Source organism: Thunnus thynnus, chromosome 14 (assembly GCF_963924715.1).
Source record: "Thunnus thynnus chromosome 14, fThuThy2.1, whole genome shotgun sequence".
In the NCBI taxonomy this organism is placed as follows: domain Eukaryota; kingdom Metazoa; phylum Chordata; class Actinopteri; order Scombriformes; family Scombridae; genus Thunnus; species Thunnus thynnus.
Window position 1 is genome coordinate 18,657,485 of NC_089530.1, and position 27,530 is coordinate 18,685,014.

Genomic DNA, 27,530 nt, shown 5'->3' on the forward strand with positions numbered 1-27,530 from the left:
ATGAATATTTGCTGGTTTTCTTTATGATAACTGAATATTTGGCTTCTGACAGTTAGTTGAACAAAGAAGTAAGTTGAACACATCAGTCTGGATTCTGGGAAACTGTGATTTTCACTATTTCCTGACATTCTTCTTCATTCCAAACAATTAAATGATTACTGGGAAAAAAAAATCATTTAGGAAAATCAATATTGAAAATAATTTCTGGTTACAGCCCTACAAACTATTTCAAAACGCGACGTCTTCATGAGTTCTGAAAACATTTAAAAAACGTTTTAAAATGCGCCTGTGAGATGATCTGTTTGTGTGTTTAAACAGTTAATCAATGCTTTATAATACATCAAAGATTTACTCATGTGAGTAAAATATCATTAAATATGAGGGTAGCTACATACTGATATCATTCTTTAACCATTTATACACCAGTTACAGACGCTTTATAGAAGTTACAATGAACAAATACATTATTAGACATTTAAAAATGTCCTGTCTGCTTGCAACTACAATATATAAATTATTATTTATATACTGCTTGTAAATACTAAATAATGGGGTTACAATGAAGTTTTACCCAGATTTGTTAGTTAATGATTTATGACCTTCAATTGACCTGCTTCTATAACAAGTGTATATTAAGTATATTTATATCCACTAGAGGGTGCTAGAAATCAAGGAGCACATTGTGAAGTTAGAAACTTTATATACTGTATAAAGTCTCTTTCTGTGAAAGTAACAGTCATATTAAAAGACACAAGTGTAGTGCAAAACTTGTAAAATCACAGAATTATCTTTGGTACATGAAACATTGTTGGCAGCTGAGGAATATCAGACAGGAAACAGTTTAGTTGGACATTCAAAAAGGTTTTCCTTTATTTTTTTTTCCTTATTTTGCCTGTTCTTTGCGTTACACTCTGTATAGTGAAGTCAGGCCTAAATCCACAAACCATCATAGTCACAACTGCAACTATTGCATAAATACAAAGCAACATACAGGGTGATGCTCAAAACGTGTATGACTTGAATGAAACACGAAAGGGGTTACAGTACGCAATGGCAAGGAAAAAAACAAAACAAAAATGCAAACATTCACGGCAAAAAAAAAAAAAAAAAAAGTAACAACAACTTGTGTTTTTTTTCTTCTTTTTTTTTCAGTCAGCTTTGGTTTTATAATGTTGCAGTCTCTCACAACGACCTTAATCAAAAAAATTAAAGATGGGTTTCACAGAATGACAACAAAGAGGCGTTACAGAGGAGGTGAATTGACGTGTACCGTGAGGGTGACCTTAACAACGTATGCTATAAGGAATAAAAGGGACAAAAGGAAGCGGGAAATAACAATGAGACAAGTGTAGCTCGCGGTTCATGTCATGACTTTGAATGTGTCTCACTGCCCAAAAAAAGCACCAGGTTTTAGGCATCCAGATGAGGTACTAAATCGCACGCAACAACATAAGTAAACTTTTCCACTGATGGTCATGGTTGGTTCTTTCCTCACAGCAACAGTGTTTCTGTGCAACATGTCTTCATCAAGATTGAGAGAATAATTAACAAAAACCACAAAAAAAGGAGAGAAAAAATATACAGAAAGCTCTTATTAGCTCAAATAAGTTTCCAAACAATAAATATGTAGAGTAAGTTCAGAGAAAAACACACACACACACACACACACACACACACAAGTTCTCAGTTCAATCAGTCTGAAAAAAGGTAAACCAAAGATCCAACATAAATGTTTGTGTGCTAAACCGTAGTGAGTGTAGATTTAACTTGTAAAAGGGAACATCTCCCTTTTCAAGAGCTTCATATATGACCTTTAATTCAAGCAATGATATTTATATAGAAATGTTTTAATAAATGTGCAGTGCTTAGTAATAAGGATTAAAGTCATTTGTTATTACACAATCTCTGGCTTTCTAAAGATAATGATATTGGCTTTGTCCCTGCCCATTCAAAAACAAAATGCTAACTCCTTTACAACTGGAAAAAACATCAAAAAGATCAATTTGGAAATGTGCTTTTTGTCAGTGCCCATACTGAACAGATATAAAGTGTTGATTTGAATCAATGCTGGTATACTGTATTTCCTTATACTCTTATTTTTTTAAACAACCACATGCATTTACATCTATGGATAAAGATTCCTTTTTTCCTTTACATTTGAAAATCAAAACAAGTCAAAAGGTAGTTTGCATTCGTAAACCTTTATTGTCTCCCCAGATCTGTTGTTTTGCAGCAGTGGAGTACGTCAGTCTCAGGTTACGTCTGAGTTAAGTGTTGAATGTGGTTTTTAAGTGTATGTAAGAGTGCCTGCGTGTGCTCGGAGGGTTGCAAAATGTCTTTCTGTCCAGAGGTGGAAGGTGGGTGGGGGCTCGTGGTTCCCCGTCCTCTCCTGAAGGCTTTCACAGTTTGTCCGTGTCAGGAAAGGAAAAACAAAAACAAAAACAAAGGAAAACTGTAGGAGAGAGAGAGAGGGGGGGTGTGTGGAGGCCACCTGTAAGACCGCCTTCCGCCCCCCGCTTCAGTTTTGTCACTCGTCGTCGTCGTCTTCCTCCTCTTCGCCGTCAGACAAAGAGGCGCAGGGGCGGATCTGCCGGTAACCGTCCAGCCACTTCTCCACCATCTGGGTGACAAGCGGGTGGTTGCGGCGGCGGGAGCTCTTCTGAAGAGCCACCAGGACCCCGCCTTCCGTCACACAGCAGTCCAACCACTCCCGCAGCAGCTTCTCTTGTTGCTCTTCATTACCCATCTGAAGGACAGGGGGGGGGAATAAACGACCATCAGAGGGAGCCACGTAACCAGTCTAAAGTCAGGACAGTATTTTTAAAACTGGTGTCTGTTTCATTATAATAACAATAAACACATCAATGAACAGCAAAATTAAAAAAGACAATCTATTGATGCAGTGGGGCGGAGGGCGGGAGGTTCTTACTTCCTGTGCCGAGAGGAAGTGAATGTGAAGCAGCTTCCTCTCGCTGTCGACCAGCGGCAGGAACGTGACTGTGACGTCATCGTCTGTGTTGAGGTTGGCGCCTGCGCCGCGATTGTCGAAGCCGTCGTTCTCCATGGCCACCAGCGCTGAGAAGTGGCCCCGCGTGTAGCCGAGAGCGATGGGACTCTTCCAGCAGAAACTCTGCTCCCACAGAAGGGGCAAGTACACACCTGCAGAGAGACACCAGAAGATTACAGAACGTCTTTATATAGAAAATATAAACAAAGCAGAGCAGAAACGCCCTTTGTAGATGTTCAGCCATGTAAGAATATGTATCATCTTTGCTGTACAACATACTGTTTGAGCGTTACTGCTGTTTAAAACCAGTTTTAATGTGTTGTGTAGACGTAGAGGTATATATCTATTTAACAAATAGGAAACTAGTCATATAAAGTGTGACTGACCACTTTTTTAACCATATTTTACATCTAAAACAATGTAAAATGTAAATATTCTTCACAGATATTTGGCTTCACAGTTGCATGTCCGACTCAATGAAAATGATTTCAACAGTTATAAGTACTGCATGAATAATACACACGAAAAATATCTCATTCATTTATTAATTAGCACTTCTCTCTAAATAGATTCAGCGTTCTCTCCTGTTTTCAGAAATTTTTACTCTTTCCAGTTACGTGTAATAAAACAAACTCACAGAGAGAACAGAGTGTAATACTATATGATACATTACTGACACTATTTATAACTGCGGGTGTTTTTGAAGCTTAGTTCAAGGGAAAAAGGTGATACTGTTGTTACCTCCCTTTTGGACAAAACTTATTTAAATAATAACTTAATATTAATCTTTTTGTTTTTTCCCTTCATTTAGATTTTGTTTCTTATGCACATATTCTTGCATTGTGACATGAAGTGAATGAAAGATAGAAAGGAAAATTTGGGCCAAAATTGTCAAGAGAAAAAAACAAAGAAGAAGAACCTTCTTATGAATTTGATTTGATTGGATAGGTCTGAGGGAAAAATGAAAGAATATAATAAAAAAGCTACTTAAAGTCAGTTTTATTTTGTTTCTTCCCATAGTGAGCTCACACAGGACATATTATAGTACTGGCTAGAGATATTACTTTTGTTATTGCTGTTAATTTTATTGTTATTATTTTTAAACGCAGGAAGTGGGAGGTCTGTCGGGGGAGGGACGGGTTGGGTTGGCAGGTTCACTCACTCAGAAACTGATTTGGTTCAGAACAGTGAAAATATTCTATACGGCAAACAATACAGATGCAAAACAGTGCAAGTGATCGATCTCGAGATGGAAAGAGAGGTTTAACATTCATGAGTTGGAATACAAGTGGAATTAATAGTCCAGTCAAAAGAGGCAAAGTTCTGGCCCATTTGAAATCATTAAAGTCATAATGTTTCTACCGGAAACACACTTGAAAAATGACCCACATCAGGCTCAGAACAAGATGGATAAAGGAAATGTATCACTCAACTTTTTCCACAAAAACAAGAGCTATAGCAGTCTAATAGGAGAATGAATATCTGTCACCCACAAAAAGAAACAATTGTTGACAAGAAGGGACGATACCTTGTTGTAGTAGGAGAAATACATAATACTACTATGACCCTAGTAAATTTATATACCTCAAATATAGAAACCCTTAATTAAAAAAACAAAAACACCTTTGCATTAAAACCAGATATATCTCAAACAAACTTGATAAAAGGAGATTTTATCACTACACTAGATCCATATCTCGACAGATCCTCTACCAAAAGAATCCCAAGAAATAACTGAATTTAACTTAAAAAATACAAATATTTCAGATGTATGCTGGACTATGAAACCTTCCAGCGGAGATTATTCCTTCTACTCCTCAGTACATAATTCATATAGTGGAATTGATTATTTCTTAGTGGATGCAAAATTGATACCTCTCACAACAAATGTTAAATGTAAAATTTGTTGTGAAGGGTTGAGGTTTGAGACCACAGCCCCCTTAGAAGATATTAACTACACCATGTGGGACCTGGAGGTTAAACCCACAATTGTTAGCTGAAAATGAGTTCTGGGAATATTTCAAGGCCCAAATTAACCTATTTTGAAACAGATGATACCTCAGAGACCACTCCTTTCACTTTATGGGAGGCCTTTAAAGCCTTTTTGAAGCACTGTGTGATATCATTCAAAGCTGCAAGAGAGGAAAATAATAATACTTGGAATTCAGAGAGAAGTACACACCTACTAGTATGACAATTTAGGAAAATAGAGAATGACTGAATGATACATAAGATTAAGAGTAACAATGGAACCACATTGACAAAGACCAGAGACATAAATGATGGGGTTTAATCTAGTTTATACATATCGAAGAGCACCACAGAATCTTCAGTTATGAATGAATTTCTTACTAAATGTAATCTTCCTAAAATAAGTGAACTCATAGGATAAGTAGAAAACATTTCATCTTATTTCCTGCTATACTACTGAGTTTCTGCCATTAAGTCCTTTGCTTTCTGGTGAAATACTTCCATCTCTCCACCTGACTGGTTAAAAATAGAAGAAGATTGTTATCCCTATTCCATAGGTGCTATACTCCTAGCTCCCACTCTGATTGATGAATAAATCTACTATTATAATCCTATCATACATAACCAAACAAATTAAATCCCATTTCTGTCTTAAACCTGTAATTTCAGTCCTAAACCTATTTGCTCTACCAATCACAAAAAATCCCACATTCATCCCATCCAATTTAGATCAAATCTTCTGCACATGGAGTGACTCAGGAATCCATAGTGAGAAATATCTACATTATATATTGAGGGTACATTTGCCAAATTCACATGACTACAAAGGAAATTTAATCTCACAAACAGCAACTTTTTCAGATATTTACAAATTAGAGATTACATATGAAAAGATTTAACAGGATTTGAAATTGAAAGACAATTAAAAATAGACAATTGTCTTAAAACGTCGTCATATCAAGACAATTTCGTCTCCTACCTATATGACACCCTGCTATCAATAACATCTCCATCTCCTGAAAGTTTTAAAACCAGTTGGGAAAACAGGAATAGGTTTTCAAATACCAGATGACATGAGGGAAGAAAGTCTCAAAACACATACACAAATGTTCAAATAACGCCAGACACCCTCTTATACAATGTAAAATATTACATAAACTCCATTACTCCAAGGTAAAATACACAGCATATATCCACCCATGTATGATAAATGTCATTCCTCAGAAGCAACCCCTTTTAATAGCTTTGTATTCTGCCCCAAAGTTACATCTTTTTGATGTTTCTTCAACAACATCTCAGAAATCATCAATATTCCATTAGAACCAGAACTGAATTGATTATTCTGGGCGTATCTGAAGCATTAAGGAGACTCTCCACAGCCGAACAGCAATTCTTCTCTTTGCTTCATCACAGCAAAAGAAAATACTACTTGTACTACTTATGTCATGGAAAGAAACAATGGTTCCTTCCTCCAAAATGTGGCTATGAGATCTAATCAGAACATTACACTGGAAAAGGATAAGATATGTCATAAAAGGGCAGACTCCCATAATATAATACACTGTTTCATATTTGATTTAATAAGTAAATGAGTGAGAGAAGGGTAGAGGACAGGGAAACAGGAGCAGTTTGGGAATATTAAGAAGACTAAGGGGGAAGATACAGGTGGGACATTAATTTTCCTAGACCGCCTTATGTGAGTTATATTCCTATTCTTAGATTTAGATTTGTTTTATGTCTCTTTCGTTTAGTACATACACATTTATTATATCTTTGTCTATTTTTATTCAACTGATTCATTTCTTTTATTTTGTTTATTTTTGATACTCTTCCAAATCTCAAAATACAATCTTACACCCTTCATGTCATCTGTTTCATATCTGTGGAAATATGTTAATATAATTTTATAATTCTTTCATATAAATGAAAATGAGCACTGATACAACAATATACTGTATGTGCAAGCTTCTTTGGCTCAATAAAAATATTTGGAATAAAAGAATATAAGAAATGTCCGGTGATGGAGGAAGTATTTGTATCGTTTACTTTAGTAAACATAGCAACACCGTAATGTAAAAACACGGGTAAAAGTCCTGCATTCAAAATCTTACATAGGTAAAAGTATAGAAGTATTAGACAAAATCTACTTATCCTATCAAAGGTAAAGTACTTGTTATGTAACAGAATATAAATCATATTGTAGGGTTATTATTATTACTGATGTGTAAACATGAAAGAAGCATGTGAAAAATAAATATGAACTATAGCTGTCAAATAAGTGGAGTAAAATATACAACATTTTCCTCTCAAATGTCATGGAGAAATCTTCAGTGCAGTACGGTAAATGTACTTAGTTACATTCCTGCGCTGGAAATGTCGTAACACGTTGTCAAAGATACCTACAGAGTGAGATACTGGTTTAGTGTCTCGTGTTTCTTCTGTTCTGTAATACACAAAGCAGCTCTCACACTTTATGAACACCACTGTAACTGACACCACTTCTGAGCCGCCTCTGTTTAGCTACTCTTTGTCCCAGTAACCACCGTGTTTTTACTGGGTTCACTTGGTCACCGCTTTAACTGAGCTCCCCTCCCCTCCCTATAGGCGCCCATATGCATGTCTCTCTCTCTCTGTGTTTTACACTGGCTCCTGGCAACAGTAAATCACTGTTCCATCAGGAAGGCTTTACCACAAGCAGCCGGCCCTTACAGAGCACTTTCATCATCCCCTGTACAGCATTAGTCAACAGGCAAATTAAAGCCAGACTGTTTTTACTGCTCGCCAAGGTGGACCCCACTCTCCACGCTCACGGGATTGTTTGACTCGGTAGGGGGGGGGGTGTTCTGATGGGTTACATGTGTTCAAATGTATCTGGATGTGTGTTGAACGTTTCCCTGCACCACAATACACTCCTGAATGAGCTCCTTCAGCAGTTTGGTTATGTTGTTTATGTTATTTTGAGTCAAATGAAAGACGCTAGACTGATACATGTCGTGAATATTAATTTACTGACAGATCAGAGGGGCAGTTATGTCAGCTATGTGAGCTATGCAGACACATGTAGGCTGCAGCTATTTCACAAAGGAAGTCTAGTCCTTCTACGCCCACTAGAACGGAGCTAAACTTGACTTTTAATGATATTTGACCAGAACAACACCGGACAAAAACTGCTCACCTTGAAAACGGGTGTACCCAAGTGTCTCCCCACGGAAACTTTTGTAATACTTCACTCCGTAGACGATGATTGGCCTACGAAGTATGTGTGCAAGAACGAAAATGTGGGTCTGTTCCAAGCTGGATCCCGGCTGTAAAAGAAAACACAACACAAAGGGGGAAAAGCAGTTAGAAATCTGCGGCCAGTGAAACTACAAAGCAAGAATTTTTGAGTACTGTAAATACACTTCCTCTGCCAAGTAAACCCAGCATACTTCAAGTCTCAAACCATTAAAAACACACACAATTACTGTGCTTTCACGCCCAGATACAATGACAGATATAATAACAACCCGCCCAAATACTTAGTCTGTGAGGTCACACCGAGCAGAGAGAAGCAGAGAAATGCTGATGACAGACAGGATGCACTTTCAAAGAGCATTACAGATTAAGCATACTGTGATAAGAGGAGTAAAGCTTCTTGCATAATTCAGACATCATTAGTGTGTCACATTTTAAGCACATTACAGTGTTGACAACAAGCTCCTGCCCTCCATATTAATGTGTGTGTGTGTGTGTTTATGTGTGCATGTGAACATACCTGACTTGCCAGCGAGAGAATGAAAGCCCAGTCTTCCTGCCACTGTTCCTCCCGCAGTGAAAAGTGCAGGCCGAAACTTTGGGAATACCACGACTCCCACTCCTTCCAGCGTGTGTAAAACCTGCAGACCATACACACACACACACACACACACACACAAAGAGATTTGTTTATGACATTATTTGACCTTGCTGTGCAGGAAGACGTGTGGCTGCTATTCTCTGCTTTCCTCCATCTCTGATGCGGTTTTCGGTTGAACGGCAATTACTCATTGCATCTAAATAGTAATTTTCTGGGGCACCTCAGTAGCCGAATGGTTACTACGCATGCCACATAATTGCAACATCCCTGGTTCAATTCTAACCAGGGACCTTTTTTTTTTGCATGTCATACCTCTCTGATCTTGTTTCATGTCTGCCTCTTCACTAATGACTGTCAAAGAAAGGCAGGAAGGGCAAATTTATTTTGTCATTTTCTCACTGAAAAAGCCACAGTTTCTTGGGAATAGATATCAAACCAGACTGTTATGTACAAGTAGAATCAGCCTCTGGCCTTCATTTGTTTCAGTGTTCCCAATTTTAAACTACAGGAAGAGTTTGTTAAGCTCCTCTAAAAAATTTTTGCCTTCTCAAACTAGCCTAAAGCTCTAGTCAAAACCTCTCATTTCCAAATCAAAGAGTCAGATCTATGTATGAGTCTGCAAATCCAACTTTGGCATCTGGCACCATATCCCAACCTCTAAACCACATGTCCCAAATTCTAACATAGTCATGCAATGTTGAGCAAACACGATGTGGGACTGTTGAAAGTCAATTTTCAGCTGTTTATGTGTCCTTGAACTTGACATTAAACTTCACCAGCTCACTTTTAGAAAACATTTCTGTGTAAGACAGTGTCAGCTAAATGCCTAAAGTGTATGGATAAACACGGATGAGACATGGATGTTTTATTATAGGAGCCTAATGCAGCAATAATCATATATTGTATTGTTATTGTAAAAACACACCTGTTCAAGTCATTTAATCTGCTCTATGTGTAAAAATACATTGAGTATATTCACCCTATTTGCTCAAATTAAATACATTAAAATCATTCTCCTTAACAGCAGCATGCAGGCCCGCTAGACTCAACAACACATGCTGAAATTACACACAATATTTGTGTACCGTTGATCTAATGTCATTCAGCTATACACCTTTAAACATGCCTGAAGCTACATACCAATCAGCTTGTTTTAATGTCAAGGGGCTGTGTTTTAAATCGCTATAAAACTGTAATCTTGTAATCCTAGTCCCGAGCCCGCAGGCCTCACCAGTGAGAGCAGTCGTGCAGGCTGTCATGGAGGGTCTTGCGCAGCACCGAGTCCTTGTCGTAAATGCCCCATGTAGCCTGCAGCACAGAGTCCAGCAGACAGTCCCCGGCCGTCCGGTTCCACAGGGCATACAGCCGGCTGTCCAACCTCGTCCCGAGCTCCAGGGACCAGTTTATGATGGGAGACTCCTCCTCGAGTTCTGAACAAGAGAGGAGGGAAAGTTGAGTCTTACGTCTCTCTGCATAACCTTCATGTTTCAGTGGCACTAAGTACTTGATGTCAAAGAGAACATGTTGTCCTGAGAAATGCAACAGTGAGGGTTGTGAGAAAGCTATACTGCTTTCTCCAAGTTGCAAGACAGGTGATGGCATTTGAAAGGAGTGTTTAGGAGGGTGGTAATGGCTACTCACACCTGTCAAAATAGATGTGGCATAACAGTGTCTCCATGGGACTGCATGTACACCACAAACAGTGAGAAGTAAGGCTATGAAACTCAGATAAGGCATTGAAGAGCATGAAAACTTGGTTTCAAATCTATGTATTTTTCTGTAACATTAAAAAGTTGTGACAAAATGAGTAAAAATCACATTTAAAATTAGGAAAAAAACATCTGTAGTTATTAATAGTTAAACACTAAAATCTCTGCTTAATCAGGACTGATAATATAAGCAAACAGCCACAACTGGCATCAGATGTTGTTATATCTTGATTGGTGCATGGAGATATGTGACATCACAGATTTCCAAATAAGCTCCACCCACTTCTAACCAGTGAGAAGAGCCCAGAGAAAAACAAAGAATACTGAAACCTCTCAAGCGAAATAAACAGAACTATTCAAGTGCTGTGAAATCAAAATATTTATAACAGAATGTGAAGGCTTCAATAGTTGTTGCTTTTTTGGTGAATTATAAAAATATCATGCTTAGCTCACTACTTTGCCTTGTGATGTCTGGTGTCTTCAAGCTACGTTGGTGTTTATAGTTGGAAAGACAAAACAGTTTTAACATTTTTATTGCATTATGCATCCAGCCACTCACAGCCAGACACCAAACAAGACATGTTTTTGAATTTTAGTGACAGTCTGTGATGACTGAATGCTTTGACCTTGCAGTTTTCAGTGCCGTTCAGCAGAAAATGACTGCTTGCACTGTTACTGATGACACCTGTGTACGTGGTCCGTAATAAGATTTCTTCTGATTATGGACCATAATCAGTAGGGGGATGTGAGGGGGTGAGTGGAGCATGTGGACTGGCACTGCGGTGTGACAACAAGCGCTATAGAGGGAAAGCACAGTCTTTTCTGAGTGTGCACATGTGTTTTAACTTTACAAATGGCCTTTTGTTTAGCTGTGGAAACTAAATTTATTTAGTAGTTGTGCTTTTTAGTTTATGACGCCAACAACAACATGACACGACCAATATGGTTTTGTTCAGTTTAAATCAGAGTAGGATTATTCTGGACACGACTACACACAGCTTCTGGCAATGATCTTTCCTTTTATTACACTACATTGCTACACTGATACTTGTTCTGACTCAATATTCAAGATTCAATACTTGATTGGCACAACTTAGTTGTTATGAATTTGCCTCAGTGTGCTCATGACAGAACAAACAACAAAAAGACAGTCAAGACACATAATAATAAGAAAAAACAAACAAACAAACAAACAAACAAAAACCAACCCCCACCCTATACACAAAACCCCCACCCTATTCTGTCCTGGGTTTTGTCCTACAAATGCATACACACGCCATGCACCCATAAGACATTCAGTGAGGGGTTTACGAGCCAGATAATCAGGTTTAAACCTGTCTTAATTGGTCTTCTCTTAATCCCTCAACCTGAAAAAGAAGACTGTTTTCTGTTCACATGGACATTCCAAAAATTATTTATTTTGCCAAAAGTGATCACTAAAATGCAAGCAAGCACACCCAGAGAGGATCCTGAAGGTAACCTAAGGGCTCCTCTTTACACTTCTTTGCCTAATCTTGGACATATTGGTCTGATTATAGGGTATACAACTTAGCAGGACACATAAAAAACTAGAAGAGTGCACTCAGTAAAGTGCAGATCTCCACCAGGTGTGTCTGGGGACATGTATAGTCTCAGTTTCCTTTAAGATGCATACAGTAGACTAGTGTAATGGTATTTTAACCGAGCATCCTCCTGGGTTCACCTAACTGTATAAACTTAATAAGGAAACAATAAACAGAATGATAAGTCCAAACTTCTCAATTTAAACATTGTTATTTTCTTAGAACATTTTTGTGGTAACACACCATACAAAATAAAACCCCTCCCTACCTCCCTCTCCCCTCCCAAACAAAGAAGAGTTAAATCTCTCTCAATTGTCCCTCCTGGCTCCCTTAGAGTCAACATGGCAGCAAAGCTAACAAAAACAGCAATTTACTCATCTCGTGTCGTGTGTAAATTTAGTGGATCATAACATATCAGGTATGGAATTTATCTGCAGATGCTCCAGTTCAAGATGAGACCAAACTTTTCTAGGGTTCAGTTTTTGAGTAACGACAAAGGCCAAAGGCCAGTTAAGAGAAGTGAGCAGTCAGCAGTCAATGGCAGTATAAAATGCATTGCAGATAGGTTTTTCAAGTACACTGCAAGTACAAGAGGTCCTTAAGCATACAGTCATAAATGTGTATAAAAAATATTAGGCTGATCGGACACACGACCAAACATATGCCTAGAGCAGATAATGAAGTGTTGCAGAAGAGCGATGCCTTTCACAAGTGTGTTTATGTTTTTGTGGGCTGAGGGGAAGTACAATCATTCAGTAGGGATCAGAGAAATCCCTAAAACTCAATTAGGCTGATTAGGGCAGACGCAACTGGTGCACACGATAAAGACAGACTGCCTGGCAGGGTGACAATCAGGCAGGCACAACACCGTGTTGGCAAGAAGGAAAATAAGTAATATAACACTGCCAGTATTCGGCATCCTTCCCATTATAGTACAGAGTATGTGAGGGGGCTCCCTCTGTTTGCCAAGGCGCCAGACCATCAAAGTCATCTTGGATCTGGTTTCTCTTTCTCTCAAAGCAATTGCATTTATATGTAAGCAAAGCATGCAATCTGTCAGTGCAATACTAAGTCATGAAATTGAGAAAGTAAACGCTTCACCTTTTTGTACATCTCGGTCCAGCACCTCATCAAACAGTTTTTCCTGAACGGCTGGGGGCAAGTCCTCGATGTCTGAAACAAAAGAACCAAAAATAATTAATGACAGAAATCAAAAGAGCTTACTAGGAATCTCATTTTATTTAATGAGTGCATTAATCTCTACTTAAACTAACTAGAACACTGGAATGACTGAAAAGGCCAACTAGAAAATGTTTCTGCCGTGGCTCATTTCAACTCAAGCCACCATGTTTTGTTCTTTCCACAATAGCCACTGGCTTTCTCTGCATGCTCAGAGCTCTTGTCAACACAGTAGCTTATTCTTTAGCTAAAATAAATGAATGCATTGACTTTGTGGAACTGAACAGAATGGCTTTCCATAGTGGCCAGAAGCCAAGGTCAAAAATCCTTAGCTTAGCTACTAGCAACAGACTAATTCATAGTAGCTATTCCATACAGTGAAATTCAACAGAAACAACATTGAAATACATGCAACTTTGCTGTTGGCAAAAAAATGCCAAATATAGCTTTATTATGAACAAGAGACGTGTAGTTGGCGGGCTGGCATACTCAGTATACAAGAACAATACTCAAACAGTGAGCCAGAGGTGGCCTCCGTCTTCTGGCAGTTGGAAACAGACAACTGTAGCATTATGTTCCCTTAGCATCCCAACAACAAGCAATTTCATACACCACAAGTAAACAAAACAAGCATTCTATCACACACTTGGCAAGTCGAACGGGATTGCTAGACACAATTTTTCAGCTACAGAGTTCAAGTTCCCCTTAAATACAAAATACAGACAGTACACTCAGCATTTGGAATTCACTGTATGATAGTTATGAATTCATAAATGCACAGCCTGTTGTTTTAAACCCTTTACCTCAACCAAAGAGGTTATTTTTTTTGTCTTGTTTGTTTGCTGAGGAGGTGCTGACCTGCAGGCAGAGTGAAGGTCACCAAGTCGGTGAGGAAATAACAGGTGAAGTCTCCCTTGCGCTGGTGAAGAGAGGCCGCAACCTCACGACGGATCTGCTCTGTTAGCTCAGGACACACCATGGCCGGAATACACTTGGCTGCCTGTTGGGACACCTGCAGAGAGGAGGAGGACAAAGGGAAGGAAGCAGAGGCAGAGGCGAGACAGAGGCTTAGGATTGAGCAAGGACATTTCTAACAATTGCAGAGGGTTGTATTACACAGGTAACCACACGCACACAAAAAAAATAAAAAGTGGCCCGGTTATTAAGTTTCTTTTAGGAAAGGTTTATATGTTGGTTTTCAGTCATTGTGTGTCGAGCTGATGCTGTCAGTTGGGATGGATGGTAGCGATTGGATGGATTCCCACGTTGACAACTTGTGAGTTACGGTTGTATGATCACAAAGTTGGTCGTGTGAGGATTAACACGCTGTGCATTGACAATATATCACCATATCAATTCAATTTGGGTTTGATTATATTGACTTTTTGGCTGATGTGAGGAATCCATATTTTTGGTTTTCAGGCACTTTTGTATTATTAAGTGCCAAGTCAAATATATTGTGCTTTCAGAAAAATCTGATTTTCCCAGTTGTAACTCGGGAATGCTTTTTACATATTGTAAACTTAATAATTAATTATTATGACGACTCCAATTTTACATGAATGCAGCATGAGCCTTCTGAACTTGGTGCACTGTCACTCTCAATCCACTCAGATTAGAGAGGAGGGATCTTTTTGTCTGTGGAAACTGTCAAGATTATCACAACCAGCCCGAAATAAATTTTTACCCACCCAACTAAATAAAAAGTAGCCCAATTAGGTGGAAAACCACCCAATCTGGCAACACTGTCTAAGAAATTATTTGAAGTTTTATTCACAAAAAATAAAGCTCAAGAACTCAGCTGTGAAGAAATCACTATGTCTAAAACATTACATCAAAAAGACAGTGGAAGCAGAGGTAAAGGATGGATCACTGCATGTAAGAAAGTGGGGCAGGTGTATGAAGAGCACCTATAGAAATTCATGGGGATAATGCAGATTGGGCATCATGGGGATTTATTTCGCCTGAGGGATGTTTCCTGGAAGTGAAACTGAGGCTGTAAAATTGCTAAAAAAAGGCACAGATTTCAACAGAGAGAGAAATTGGGAGAGGAAGACTCAAAATCAGAACACACAGATGAGGTACGTGTTGCAAGTTAACAACAATTTTTGAGAAGCCATCAGAAAAGTAATCCCTCACAACCATGACTGACATCTGAGGGAAAGGTTTTGAGTTTTGAGAACAATGTGGCATAGATTAATACTTACAAAAGCTATTGCTTTTTTGTGTTTCTACGTAAGTGACTCTGTGATTTGAGCCAAATTTACTTCCACTAATCCAGTCTAAGTTTCCTTCGGGACAAGAGGAGGAAAGAAAAGCGTGTGTGAGATGTTAAAGCAGTTGTCAGCTTTGAACCATTTTCGGGGCATGAGCCAGTGTCTCACTGACCCGCTCCGAAAAGAAACTGGGACAGTGACTGAGTGTGGGAGGAGAGGTGTGTATACAGATAATCTGGGATCACAGTGCTGACGGGAAGGGAGCTGCAAACAACCTCAGGCACGAGCACACTGCTGACACGCATACGATAATAGTGAGCCTTCTTGTTTCGCAGACACGTCAGGGAGGGAACACAATACTGGATATAAAAATCACTAACATTACAAAATAATTACTGATACAGGAAAGGTGCATTATAGACCAGGATGTAATATTATTATATGCTCTGTGCACCCGCCCTCTCTAATCTGCATGATCTCTGACACAAAACCAAGTACAGCTGCAATTATACAGTAATTCAAAGTGTAATATCCACAAGAGATCCTCTGGTTGCTATTATCCAGTTTTTGGTTTCCTAATTTTTATCCAGAGTTCACATATGACTCACACCGGGCCATGTAGACACGCTCATATTCTTAAATAAAATTACTATGATTTAATTCTGTTGTCAGGAGCTTAGAGCCACCGATTTTGCTTTTATTCTTGATGTTGGCATTTTCAAGCTACAGCCTTTTTCACTGTATGCTTTGTTTGAAGTTGCATGTTAAGTCTCATATAATTTATGTCTTCCAGTAAATTATTATTACTGTTATTATTGTGGAATAACAGCAGGTGAAACGGGAACAGGAACAGCTAGATGTGATGTTGTGTTAAAGGTTCCCTGTGGAGTTTTTGACCTCTAGTAGCACTATGGGGCAGTTTTTTATGAGTGGGTCCTCATTTTGTGGTTTTGCGGGTGACACGATACACAGTCTTAACAATCGTTTCACACTATACCACTGATCTACAGGTGGCTGCAATGTGCCGAAAAACACAGCAATGCACCAACAGAGGCAGAGAACAAGAAGACTGCAAGCCAGTAAACATGGATGTAAACAATGCAGGAATTAAAATACTTAAAAAAAACTGTTTTCCAAATATTTCATGAGGAGGGAAATGGATTCAACACATTTAGATCACAAAGATACACGCAATGAATTTTGGTGACTAGCAGTGAATGTAAACAGAACTTTTTAACCTTTAAGTGTTAGTTGTGATCTACCTACATGTTTTTTCTGAGCGACATGGCAGATCCATGTGAGTGTAAACTGGATCAGACTTCAGAAGGACTCATACCTCAGACAGGTGATTCCTGTCCATTATATGCTGAGAGAAAATATAACAATCTATCGGTCGTCTCCACTGACCTCAGTGAGCAACACAGCCAGCATGTCCTGTCTCTGGAAGCGGATGGCGAGGTGAACAAGCGTGAAGCCGTCATCAAACGCAGAGGGACGATTCAATAGGTGCACCTCGTCTGATGTTAACTGCCTCGCGATGTCACCTCCTGATGACTTGTAGGCCTCCACAGCTGCCAGGTCGCCTTCCACCACACCTTTCAGAGAAAGAGAGGGAAAAGTCACATTAATAAACAACTTTAACAAATTAAATTAGGACTTTTCATTCACAAGATAACAGACATTCACCATAGTAGAACCAATTAAGCGGTGTACAGTTTGCACTAAAGTACATTTTGTGTTCAATTTGAAGTCAACACAAGTTCGTCATACATCATAAGCTCTTAAACCAGCACTTGAAATCAAAACTTACTTTTTGTTATGATGTAGCTTAAATGATAATACAATACACTGCTGACATGCTGATCACTGTGGTTACAAACCATGTCATGACTGAGCACAACAGATACAAAAATTACTTATCCGGAGTACAACCTTGTGCAGAGGACATTCTGTGCTCAGAACAAAAAAACTATAAAATATTAGAGATGAGAATGTGCTTTATCTCTGTGGCAGCTGTAACAGCTTCAAGACTTCACTGACTTTGAAGTCAAGGGGAAAAAAAACAATAGGGGGCCACAAAGTAATCTGTCAGTTTTTCCGCCTTCTAATCTTTGGGTTTAGATGTTAGCATGAGGGCTGAAGAATGTGTTGGATCAAACAGATGCAGGTGTTTACTCGACTTTTTTGGGGGCACAAAGTGCAAACATTACTAAATGACCAAAGCCATTTATGTCAACCACCAGCTGGCAAACAACTGCTGACCAACTTACTAAGGTAGTCAAACATTAGGAGAAACAAGAAAAACACATTACAGCCTATTTTGCTTTGAAGTTATTATGTTTCACAGGCACAAGTAGAAAGACAATCTATCACTAAACCTTCCCTTTAGACACACTACCTGCCCATGAACTCATTCACATTCAGTGTTCAACATTATTTTTGGTCCGTTTTGTGTTGTAAATATCAGAAGGAGTGAAAAAAGGTGAGGTGATATGTGTGTGTGTGTGTGTGAACTGTCCTGGGAGGTTAGAGGATGTGGATATTTTTAGTCCAGCCCCTAAACCAAAGCAATAGCACACACTGATAAAGGTCGACTAACAATGAAATGTGGATGGCTGTGTGCTCAGCTCAACGTGAGGATCAAACTAGCGAGATAAAAGAAAAGTTATCAGCTGTTGTAGGACAATAAATTATTTAGACATGTGTGTTGTTATGACAGAATAAAATAAAACCAAATGAACAAAGTGTAACTTGATTTCAATGCTACACGGCTTCACAAAATCTCTCTTTCCATTTCTAGCATATACACTAAAAGCCTGTGTAGCATTCTCTCGCACATTTGACAGTATTAAAACACTGTTGAGCTTTTGTTCTCACGTCAAAGGACCACACACAATGCTCAGCTGCATAATCTGTGTGTGAGTGAGACAGAGAGCGAGAGAGACATGGAGTGGGTGGAAGGACTCGCTGTGCCATGTGGAGCTGGCTAGCGCTGTGAGAGAGATGAAGAGAGAAACTACACAATGGCAGCGCAGTGTGATAGAGAGGGATCACAACTACTTTCCACAGAACACTCCATTAGTGTGGGTGTGCCTGTAGCCCTGCAGTCAGTACTGTACTCACAGATCCTTTAGAGAACACAAAAGGTGCAAATACACAAACAGGTGTACACGTAAAAGACAGACAGACTGATGAGGGAGGATAGATTAGGCTAAGTGATGCTGGTCTATTTCCTCCAGAGTACATGCTGTTTTCTTTCAATAACGTGGGTTATCTGATAGATTTCTATCACAGGAAAAAGAACAACCACCTGTGATTGACTAGAACTAATTTTCAGCAGTAGCCCAAAACTTTCAAATTTAGCATGGCCACTCCAGTTATTATTTAAAACTGTCTTACAGAAACAAGTGCTTACTACCTCTTGCTCCCAACTACATCCCCATCTTCTCCTCTCTTAAAGGATAGGTTGGCAATTTTCTATTTTTTTAACTGGACCGGCCACGGACCAGCCCTATAAACCTGAATGTCTTTCCATCACTGACTGACTGACTGAGTGATGAAGTTACACCATTGGTGCAGCTGGACCAGTGTTGGAGTTTCCTTATTGGCCGTTGCTCTTTCAAAATGAATTGGCGCAAACAGTTTCTATTACATCCTCAGGGTGCGTTTACAGTCCCGAAATAAGTTTTAAAAACACACATTTACCGACCAAAGCATCTCACACGGAGGCTCCAACGCTGACAGCAGCACCAACCCGCTGATACAAAGAGACATGATGGATCCATTTTACCAGCCTGCACAGTGGTTAGCAGCTAGTTAGCATGGCTAGCATCATTAGCATAGCTGTGCCATGCTGTGTGTAGCCCGTTGACTGTCTAAAAATAAGGTGTAATTGCAATGTTTCCGGTTTAACAGCACTGTGCTGGAAAGGTGACACGTGTGTTTACATTGTCTGTGTGCTCTGAAAGACATCATGGCGCAGATGTAATGTCACACTGCTGACAGACTGTTAGCCTAGCATGCTAATCCTACGTAAACATATAGATGAGACCATATGTTTACAGACATCCACAGATAGAAACAGATGAAAGCAGGGAGAGTTAACAGATAATTAGAAAAGTTATAATCAAAATTAAATTAAGATCTCTTTCAAATCACACATCCCAAGATATGAGTGGAAAGTATTGTTTTTGCAACTGCATTTTCATATATATGTCATGTGATATACTACTTCAGTACGCTTTAACAGATATAACTGGGACTACTACAGAAAATTGCAGATGAACATCTAATATCCAGGAATTCACACTACAGACACTACCACTGACTATCCCTGCAACAAACTAGTCACAATTTCGCACATTAACCATACACAGTCCAGCTATATACTAGCTTTTGACCTTGTCTTGTTCTTATTGTCAACAAATCTCATGTGCAGAGCCAAACCAACCATGAACTGATCTTTCTTAAAAGTATTGTGTGTGTATCCAAAGCCTGATATATCTTTTTCCTCCGTGCTGTAGACCTCTGTTGTCCAAAAACTATTAAAAACATGTCAGCGAGCCACACCGCTGCACTGGGTGACATGTTCCTTCTCCCCAAAGAGTATAGGGACAGTAGTTTGTTTAGAAACAGCTCCAAAGACTAATAATATTGTGATATATAGCACTACAAGTTAGCGAAGCTCGTCTTACAAGGAGCTGCTCTCCTGAGACTGAAAATGTGTTCGCTGTTAGTCTTTGGAGCCATTTCTTTTTTAAATATTTGAAGTGATTGTCAAGATACTGACAAGGAAACTTGTAAAAGAGTGGAATTATTTTACCTTATTGGCTGAACTGATTACAGATTCAAGAAAAATAAGCCTGAGCGCTGAATCTGACACCTCATTACTTGTAAGATGGATGTATATTCAGTGAACCCAGTCCAAATCCCCATTTGACAGACAGCTTTTTTTAGGAGCTCTCTTATGCCAAATGATCTTTACTGATTTCCCCATTTACAGGAACACGAATGAATAAAAAAAAAGAAGACTATGGTATTTTCCCCTGCCGATATTTTAAAATATAATAGGAAGAAAAGAACAGGAGTCACCCATAACTTTTATAATGGTTGCATTTAAACGCAGTGTAGGGCTTTGGTGTTATGTGTGCTGTCTTACTGAGATTTCTTCCTGATCCACGGTTAATGCCATTAGACATGAGACCGACATGTTAAATTTCCATCAGATTAATGTAAAGGGGTGCATGTCTAAAAGGGGCTTTAGTTACACCTGTGCTTTTCCTGCAATATTATATCAGCATGTCTGCCATAGAAGAGGTCTATAGTAGCCTGAGATTACGCCAGACATCCTGCTGGTATTAATATATAAATCTGACTTTACTCCGCAAGCAGAGGGAGATCCGCTTCAACAAGGCTGTCAGCTGCAGTAAAGAGAGGGAACAGCAACCAGGCCCAACACAGACTAAGAGACTACATTACTGACTTTTCCTTCAAGGAGATGTGTTCACGTTGCCGCTGGAGCTCTCAAACTGTTTTGACAATTTTCCATCTTGCATTTCTCAACACCATCTCAGATTTTATCAACCAAGACAGACCACTAAGTCATAAAAGAGAAAAACTTCTGAGAAGTTAAGGGAGCCATACATGTATATACAACGTTTTATAGTTTTTTTTCCCCAATATCATGAGACAATTTATTGAGACCAGGTTTGCTGTATTGCTACATATGTGATCATATTCTAACACAATGCCTCATGCTTACAGTATTTTAGGCAAACAGACCTTAGTGAATACTGATTTTTATTTAGTTCTTGCACTAAATATTTTATACATACTTGTGGTGTATACTTGCATTTTATATTTTTATCTACTGTGTGTGAAGAATCTTTGTTAACTGTATACTTTCAATTGTAGTGATCCAGTTTAAACAGACCTCTTTAGGAAAACTGTCCTTACTTGAAATATGATTCCTGTTAAAGGCTGTTGAGTTTAAATAATGACTCTTCTGACTGAGAAAGGTCCAATTTAAGTGACTGTATTAGAATGTATTTATATATAGAGCTATATATTGTAAACATTAAAATGATTAAGATATTCTTTCCCCTTATCGGCTACCCCCAGTTAGTACTGTCACCTCACAGAAAGTAGGACACAGGTTTGTTAAGAGTTTGCACATTCCCCTTGTGTTCACACGGGTTTCCTTTGACCATGCTCCTGTTTCCTCTCACATTCTTATGTCAGGACTGGAGGCTTTGAACTGCATGTAGGTATTCAGTGTGCAAGTGACAATCTGGCTATCTATGTTATCCTAGCCATTTCCCAATCTATCAACCACATATGATAAGTATATGAGTTAGTTAGGAGAATGAAAGGACACATACACCACTGAAATTTGGACTGGAAATATGATTTGATCCAGTCCATTGATATCTAAACTAGAAATGCCACCTCGTGGTTGTATGCCTCTGTCCAGACTCATATAATATTAGTAGTGAAGACTTTGAAGGATTTTAATAGAAGGCATTAAGTGTATTGTCCTTGTATGTGTTCACATACTTGGCCAATAAAAATGATTCTCATAGAACACAAGGTTGTAGCCATGACAGCAGACGATGCTTCAGATATGGATGTTGCTGCAAAGAAGCTACAAATTCTATAACGTGAATGCGTCAGATACATCTTCAACCCGGCAGCACAGAAGATCTTTACAATCACCACAGTTTCACGGTGGGCACTCAACATTAGGGTCATCTATTCAGTATCCGACCAATGTGAAATAAGATCACAATCTTCCCTTCTGTTCCTGAGTTATGGCGTTGAACAACGGCCAGGAAAGTGTTTTTGCAGAACATTATAATGTCACAATGAAGATGAACTTTGACCTTTTGGATATAAAATGTCACCACTTCATCATTTCATCTTATTAGACATTTGTGTGAAACTTCATAATTAGCAAATGAATTCTTGAGCTATAGCCAAAAATGTGTTTTGTGATGTCACTGTGACCATGACCTTTGACCACTAAAATCAGTTCATCCTTGAGTCCAAGTGGACATTTGTGCAAGATGTAATGAAATTCCCTTCAGGAGTTCCTGAGATATTGCATTCACGAGAATGGGATGGAAATAAGGTCACAGTGACCTTGACTTTTGACCACCAAAATCTAATCAGTTCATCCTTGAGTCCAAGTGGACGTTTGTGCCAAATTTGAAGAAATTCTTTCAAGGCGTTTCTGAGATATCGTGTTCACGAGAGAATGGAACGTACGTACACATATAAGGACAAATGTACAACCCGAAAACATAACGCCTCCAGCCACGGCTGTCCCCGGCGTGGAGGCATAGTAAAACCACTATTTTTGGATGTGTTGACAACAATTAATATGTTCTCCATAATAGGATATTTTCTCTTTTTTTCCGGAGATGCTAACAATGAGGTAATCAAACTGGGTAAAATTAATTATTCGTGCTAATTCGTGCAACATTGTTATTTGCTGATTACATTCATTCAGTAGTGCCAAAGTCTTTCTTTACAGGTTGCTGTATCTCTCTGGAAAGGCCATTTTCAGCACACCTTAGCCTGGTCATGAAAAGTCTTTTTAACTAGGAGACAATGGACCAATAAACCTGGACCAACACAAACAAGTGGACACAAAGAGAAAAAGTCCCCTCAGTAACCAGGCAAAAGGGCTTCTTGTGGCTCATCAAACTTACAAGTCCCAAGCATCGGGTTTCAGGAATGATGACGGCATAACATTAAACCACTCTCTCCTAATTCCAATGTTTGTGAAAGAAACCTTTCCACAACAGGGAGGATAATTTGCACATGTTATGTCAGTGTTGGCCTTCAAAAGCAAAATCTTAAAATCCACTTCTCTGAAAACAACTGAACAATCACAAATCTGTTTTTGGCTAATAATCAAGATAAGATGGTAATGTATTGTCACTGGTTTGAGGAGAGATGCTTGGTTCAACATGCAAATGTCCACACAAACATCATACATGTAAGCAACATCAGTTGAGTTAGTGTTGGGTCATCTACACTACCGGGGCGAAGGTCATTTCTGTTGCCCAAGACATTTATTTTTGACTTCGGCTGTATTTGTCACGCTATTTTTACTGCAGCGGGTCCCTTAGGAAGCAAGGCCATCTTCCAGAAAACTGGGGGCCACTGTTTACAAACACGCATGTGTGAATAAGTCATGTATGTTTATGTCTGTCATCTCAGGAACAAGAGTAGTTTTGCTCAATTGTAGGATTATTTGAGAGCACTTTATGACAGAATTTGGGGCACAAATTTCTAAAGTACATGTAATCAACTGGGTATCCAATAGAGACTGATTTTGGGCTTGGATTTAATTTTACTTCAAGGGACAGGGTGGAAAAAAACGGACATTTCCCAACAGATAAAGAGATCTAATATTTGGATATGTTAAAAGGAATCACACACACTCACATCAGACATTCTGACCAGATAATACTTGGCCCCAAGGGGACAAGCCACTCAGACATGAGGGAATTCACCATCTTACATGCAGTAAGAGACCCAGTATAAGACCAGAAGCACACTAACTAAAGGGGTCTATTTTCCGACCTTCAGACCTGATGATTCCTTTGCTTTGAGGAATGTAACATCTTGAAAAAACTGCACAACTCTGTGATATCAAACACATGAGTGGATGTCAAATGTGTGCTGCCAGTGTAACACAAGCGAGTTGTTTCTCCAAGAGACAGATATGGAAGAAGAACGGGAGGCTGAGTGGGCATGCAGAACAAACTCTACGTAGCCATGGCGAAGGCAGGAGAAAGAGTGAGATAGCGGTGTGAGAGAGGGGGAAAAAAACCAATCGCTAGTTCTTAAAATGTTCATCCTCCCTCCCACTCCACATTCACCGGTCTACAGTGTGGGTGGCAGGACACTTGCTGCTTGTGTAGGGAAGTTTTACACAAGCTGACTGCAGAGGATTTCTGAGCATTTACAGTACATCAGCATCAGTAGGACGCAAATCAGAATCATCTGGACTGGGCTTTGTGAACAGGATAGCAAATAATTACCTTGCAGATCGTAAAAGCAGATAAGTCATTCACACAAATTCTGGGAAATCCCATTTCACAGTCACCCATTTCACAGTGTTCCCCTGTCTTACATCATTTAGTTGACTCATTGCCCATCTCCTAACAAGAAAATACATTAAGGGATGGTTGAACATACTTCAATAAGATCATATATTCTGGAAACTCACCAACACAGGCATTGAGGAACAGCCAATCAGTCCTTCTCATCCTGTTCTTAATCTGCTTCAGTTTTTTGAAATCCACCTCCAGCTCCTCTTTGCCCCCAATCCCAGCCCCTGATGCCACTTCGATCCTCTGAAAGTCCATGTTCACCTCTGACTCCCGTTTCAAGGTCGGGGGAGACCTCCTCTGGCTGCTGCTACAACCCCCCATCCCACCTACAACACCCACTACCCCTTGCCCAACCACATGCCCAACAACGCCCCTCCTGTTGTCCCTGTCCTGTTCGTTAAGTTTTGAAGAAGGTTGTTGGCTCTCAGGCTCTGATGCTAGTTCGATGGGTTCAGCTAGCAAGCTGTTCGGCCTGGGGTGGTCGCACACGACACATTTGAGTGCCTTGGACCAGTTCTCGTAAGTGCAGGCAGTGCAGGTCCAGTGCTGTGAATGAGTGTTGAGCCTGTTACGGTCATTATATTCCTCACAGGGGTCTGTAGTGGTGGTTGACGGAGCAGGGCGGCATCCAGAGCCTGAGGTTTGGGGTGACTCTGTAGGGCTGCGTGGCTGCTGGGTATGATGTCCTTGATGGGTTGCATGTTGCACATGCTGCTGTTGTTGAGCCTGTTGCCTCTGGCACAGGCACTGCGTGCAACGGATGGCGCGAGGCCAGTTCAGGTAGGTGCACATGTGGCAGGACCACTTGCTACTTGTCTCAGGTACATCAGCAATGCGGACACGGGGTCGGGCACTGGAGTCTGGACAAATAAGTAAGCTGGAGCCCCCCTGGGATGGGCTGTTGCTTAGGCCAGCAGGGTCCCACTGGTGAAGACTGGCATCCAGAGCAGGGCTGCTCTTGAAGGGCTCCTCAGTAATGATGGCACCCCCACTGGGCCTCTGAGCGCGGCACATGGTGCACTTGATGGCTGACGGCCAGTTCTCGTATGTGCAGTATTCACAGGCCCACTTGGCAACCAGCTCGGTCATCGTCGCACCGCCACTGAGGGAGGCTTCCTGCCGTTCAGAGAGGCTCTCAGCTCGGCAGATCCACTCTCAAGGAGATCACACAGCAAGCAGTACACTGGGGTACAAAGAAAAAAAAGACAGGGCATTTTACCAAAACACCTTGATGTCATGCCAAGTAAACATATTGAACTTGACTACTCTACGTGATGAAAAGAGAGAAACTACAACTCACTTGTGAAAGGTCAAAAGATAATGCAAAGTGTACACTTCATGAAATGTTTCTGCATTCTAACAAACAACAGATATTGCACTTAATGTACCAGATTTTTAGAGGTAAATCTCTCCAATAATGCACCGTTACAGTCAACCCAAACAAAGTACGTTTCAATACAGCCACCTGTGCCACTCAGCCCTTGGGTCATTTACTCTCAAACACTTGCCAGTTCTTGCCACAGTGCTGTTTGCTCTTGATCTGGCAGCAATTTGTAGCAAAAAAAATCAAAGGCTGTTATGTTTACAGTCCCACAAAGCAAAGTGCAGCCTTTGAGTGCAACACTGAACCTCAGCGCTTCTATTAAAACCCGGCACTGGCTATAAACACATAGGCTACAGTAAGTTATATACACCGGGCAAATGTGCCCTACAACCGAGCAGGGTAACAAGAGACAAGGACAGATGAAACCAGACACCCAGCAGGGAGGCGCGTGACTGGTTAAGACACTTTACTGATGCCCTGAAATTGAATTCGCCCCAAAGCCTATTACCTACATATGAAACTAAATTATCCAAACCACATGTGTCCGTGTTATGTCAGTCTGAACATGATTAACAGCATCTAACATACAAGTTAACATCAGCTTATCTCACGGTGGCAGCTCGGAGACGAAATTGATTGTGCTGTGTTTACACCACGCCTCCAAGTTTACCAACACACCGTGAGAAATTCAACACATTTGACACGATGCCCTGCAGAGATGCATGTAAAACTAACCAAAAAACTCGCCTGCTTTTTAAAGTCAAACAATTCAACTTGTGACAAGAAAATCATTTAAAATAAACGAAAAGAAGCAAACAAGATGAGTTTAGATCAAATGAGAGCTCGACAAGTGTCATGTCATGCATTTACAGCTAACATCACTTCTTCTTTACAAAACAAACTACTATCTATAACGCGTCTTAACAGACACACGGAGCGAACTAGCTGTTTGTTATCTTACATGACAACTAGGCTATACGTATAATCGGTTGCCAGCCAGAAATTTACAGCCAAGCTAGCTGGCTGCTCGCTAACATTATAGGATTATGTTTTGCTCCTCTTACTGTTTGTAACCGTTGGAGAGGTCCTTTACCAAACTCTAAATGACGGTTGGTAGCCGTTAAAACCTCTTACCTTTGCTCTGCCGTGTTTACACTCCTCAGTTTCCCCCACTGCAACCAAAACAAACGGAGCTCCTACTTTGCCGACACTAGCCGCATATTTACTTCTTTGGGGCGCCTTTTAGTTGGAAGTTGAAGGTCCATATGTACTACCAGAAAGCGAGAACCCCCCCTCCCCCTAGTCCCGTCCCTCGGCTGTCCGCGGTGCCGCTTTAAATCATTTTTATCCTCTTCCCGATTTCCAAACGCCGAGCTGAGCGGCTTTAATGGCGGCACAGGGGAAGGGAAGCAACCGAGGCAGGGCTATAAAATACACTACGAGGGAGCGCAGAGAGCTCTGGGCCGTGTTACAGTCAGAGGCAGGAGCAGGATTTACCACCTGAGTCTGCCAACCAATGTGATTGGTTGATTTTTGTGTATCCCCTCACATCGACCAATCAGATTCTACGTCTCTCATTCCAACTGTTAAAAGGCTCCGTCA

General features: G+C 40.0%; 1 protein-coding gene across 2 annotated transcripts; it reads right to left on the reverse strand.

The window, feature by feature from the left end:
* Window positions 1–840: 840 nt before the first annotated feature.
* On the reverse strand, window positions 841–27,436 carry zranb1b (zinc finger, RAN-binding domain containing 1b). Of its 2 annotated transcripts, none has more exons than XM_067610364.1 (10): window positions 27,063–27,436; window positions 24,721–25,787; window positions 16,887–17,074; window positions 14,122–14,275; window positions 13,186–13,257; window positions 10,045–10,243; window positions 8,733–8,853; window positions 8,154–8,283; window positions 2,930–3,159; window positions 841–2,746 (listed from the first exon to the last, which is right to left on the reverse strand). In XM_067610364.1, exons 2-10 carry the CDS (start codon window positions 25,691–25,693, stop codon window positions 2,528–2,530), a joined length of 2,286 nt encoding a protein of 761 aa, XP_067466465.1. In that variant the 5' UTR covers window positions 25,694–25,787; window positions 27,063–27,436; the 3' UTR covers window positions 841–2,527. The 2 variants fall into 2 exon arrangements, with proteins under 2 accessions (XP_067466465.1, XP_067466466.1); XM_067610365.1 differs by lacking the exon at window positions 27,063–27,436 and adding an exon at window positions 25,905–26,270.
* Window positions 27,437–27,530: the final 94 nt, after the last annotated feature.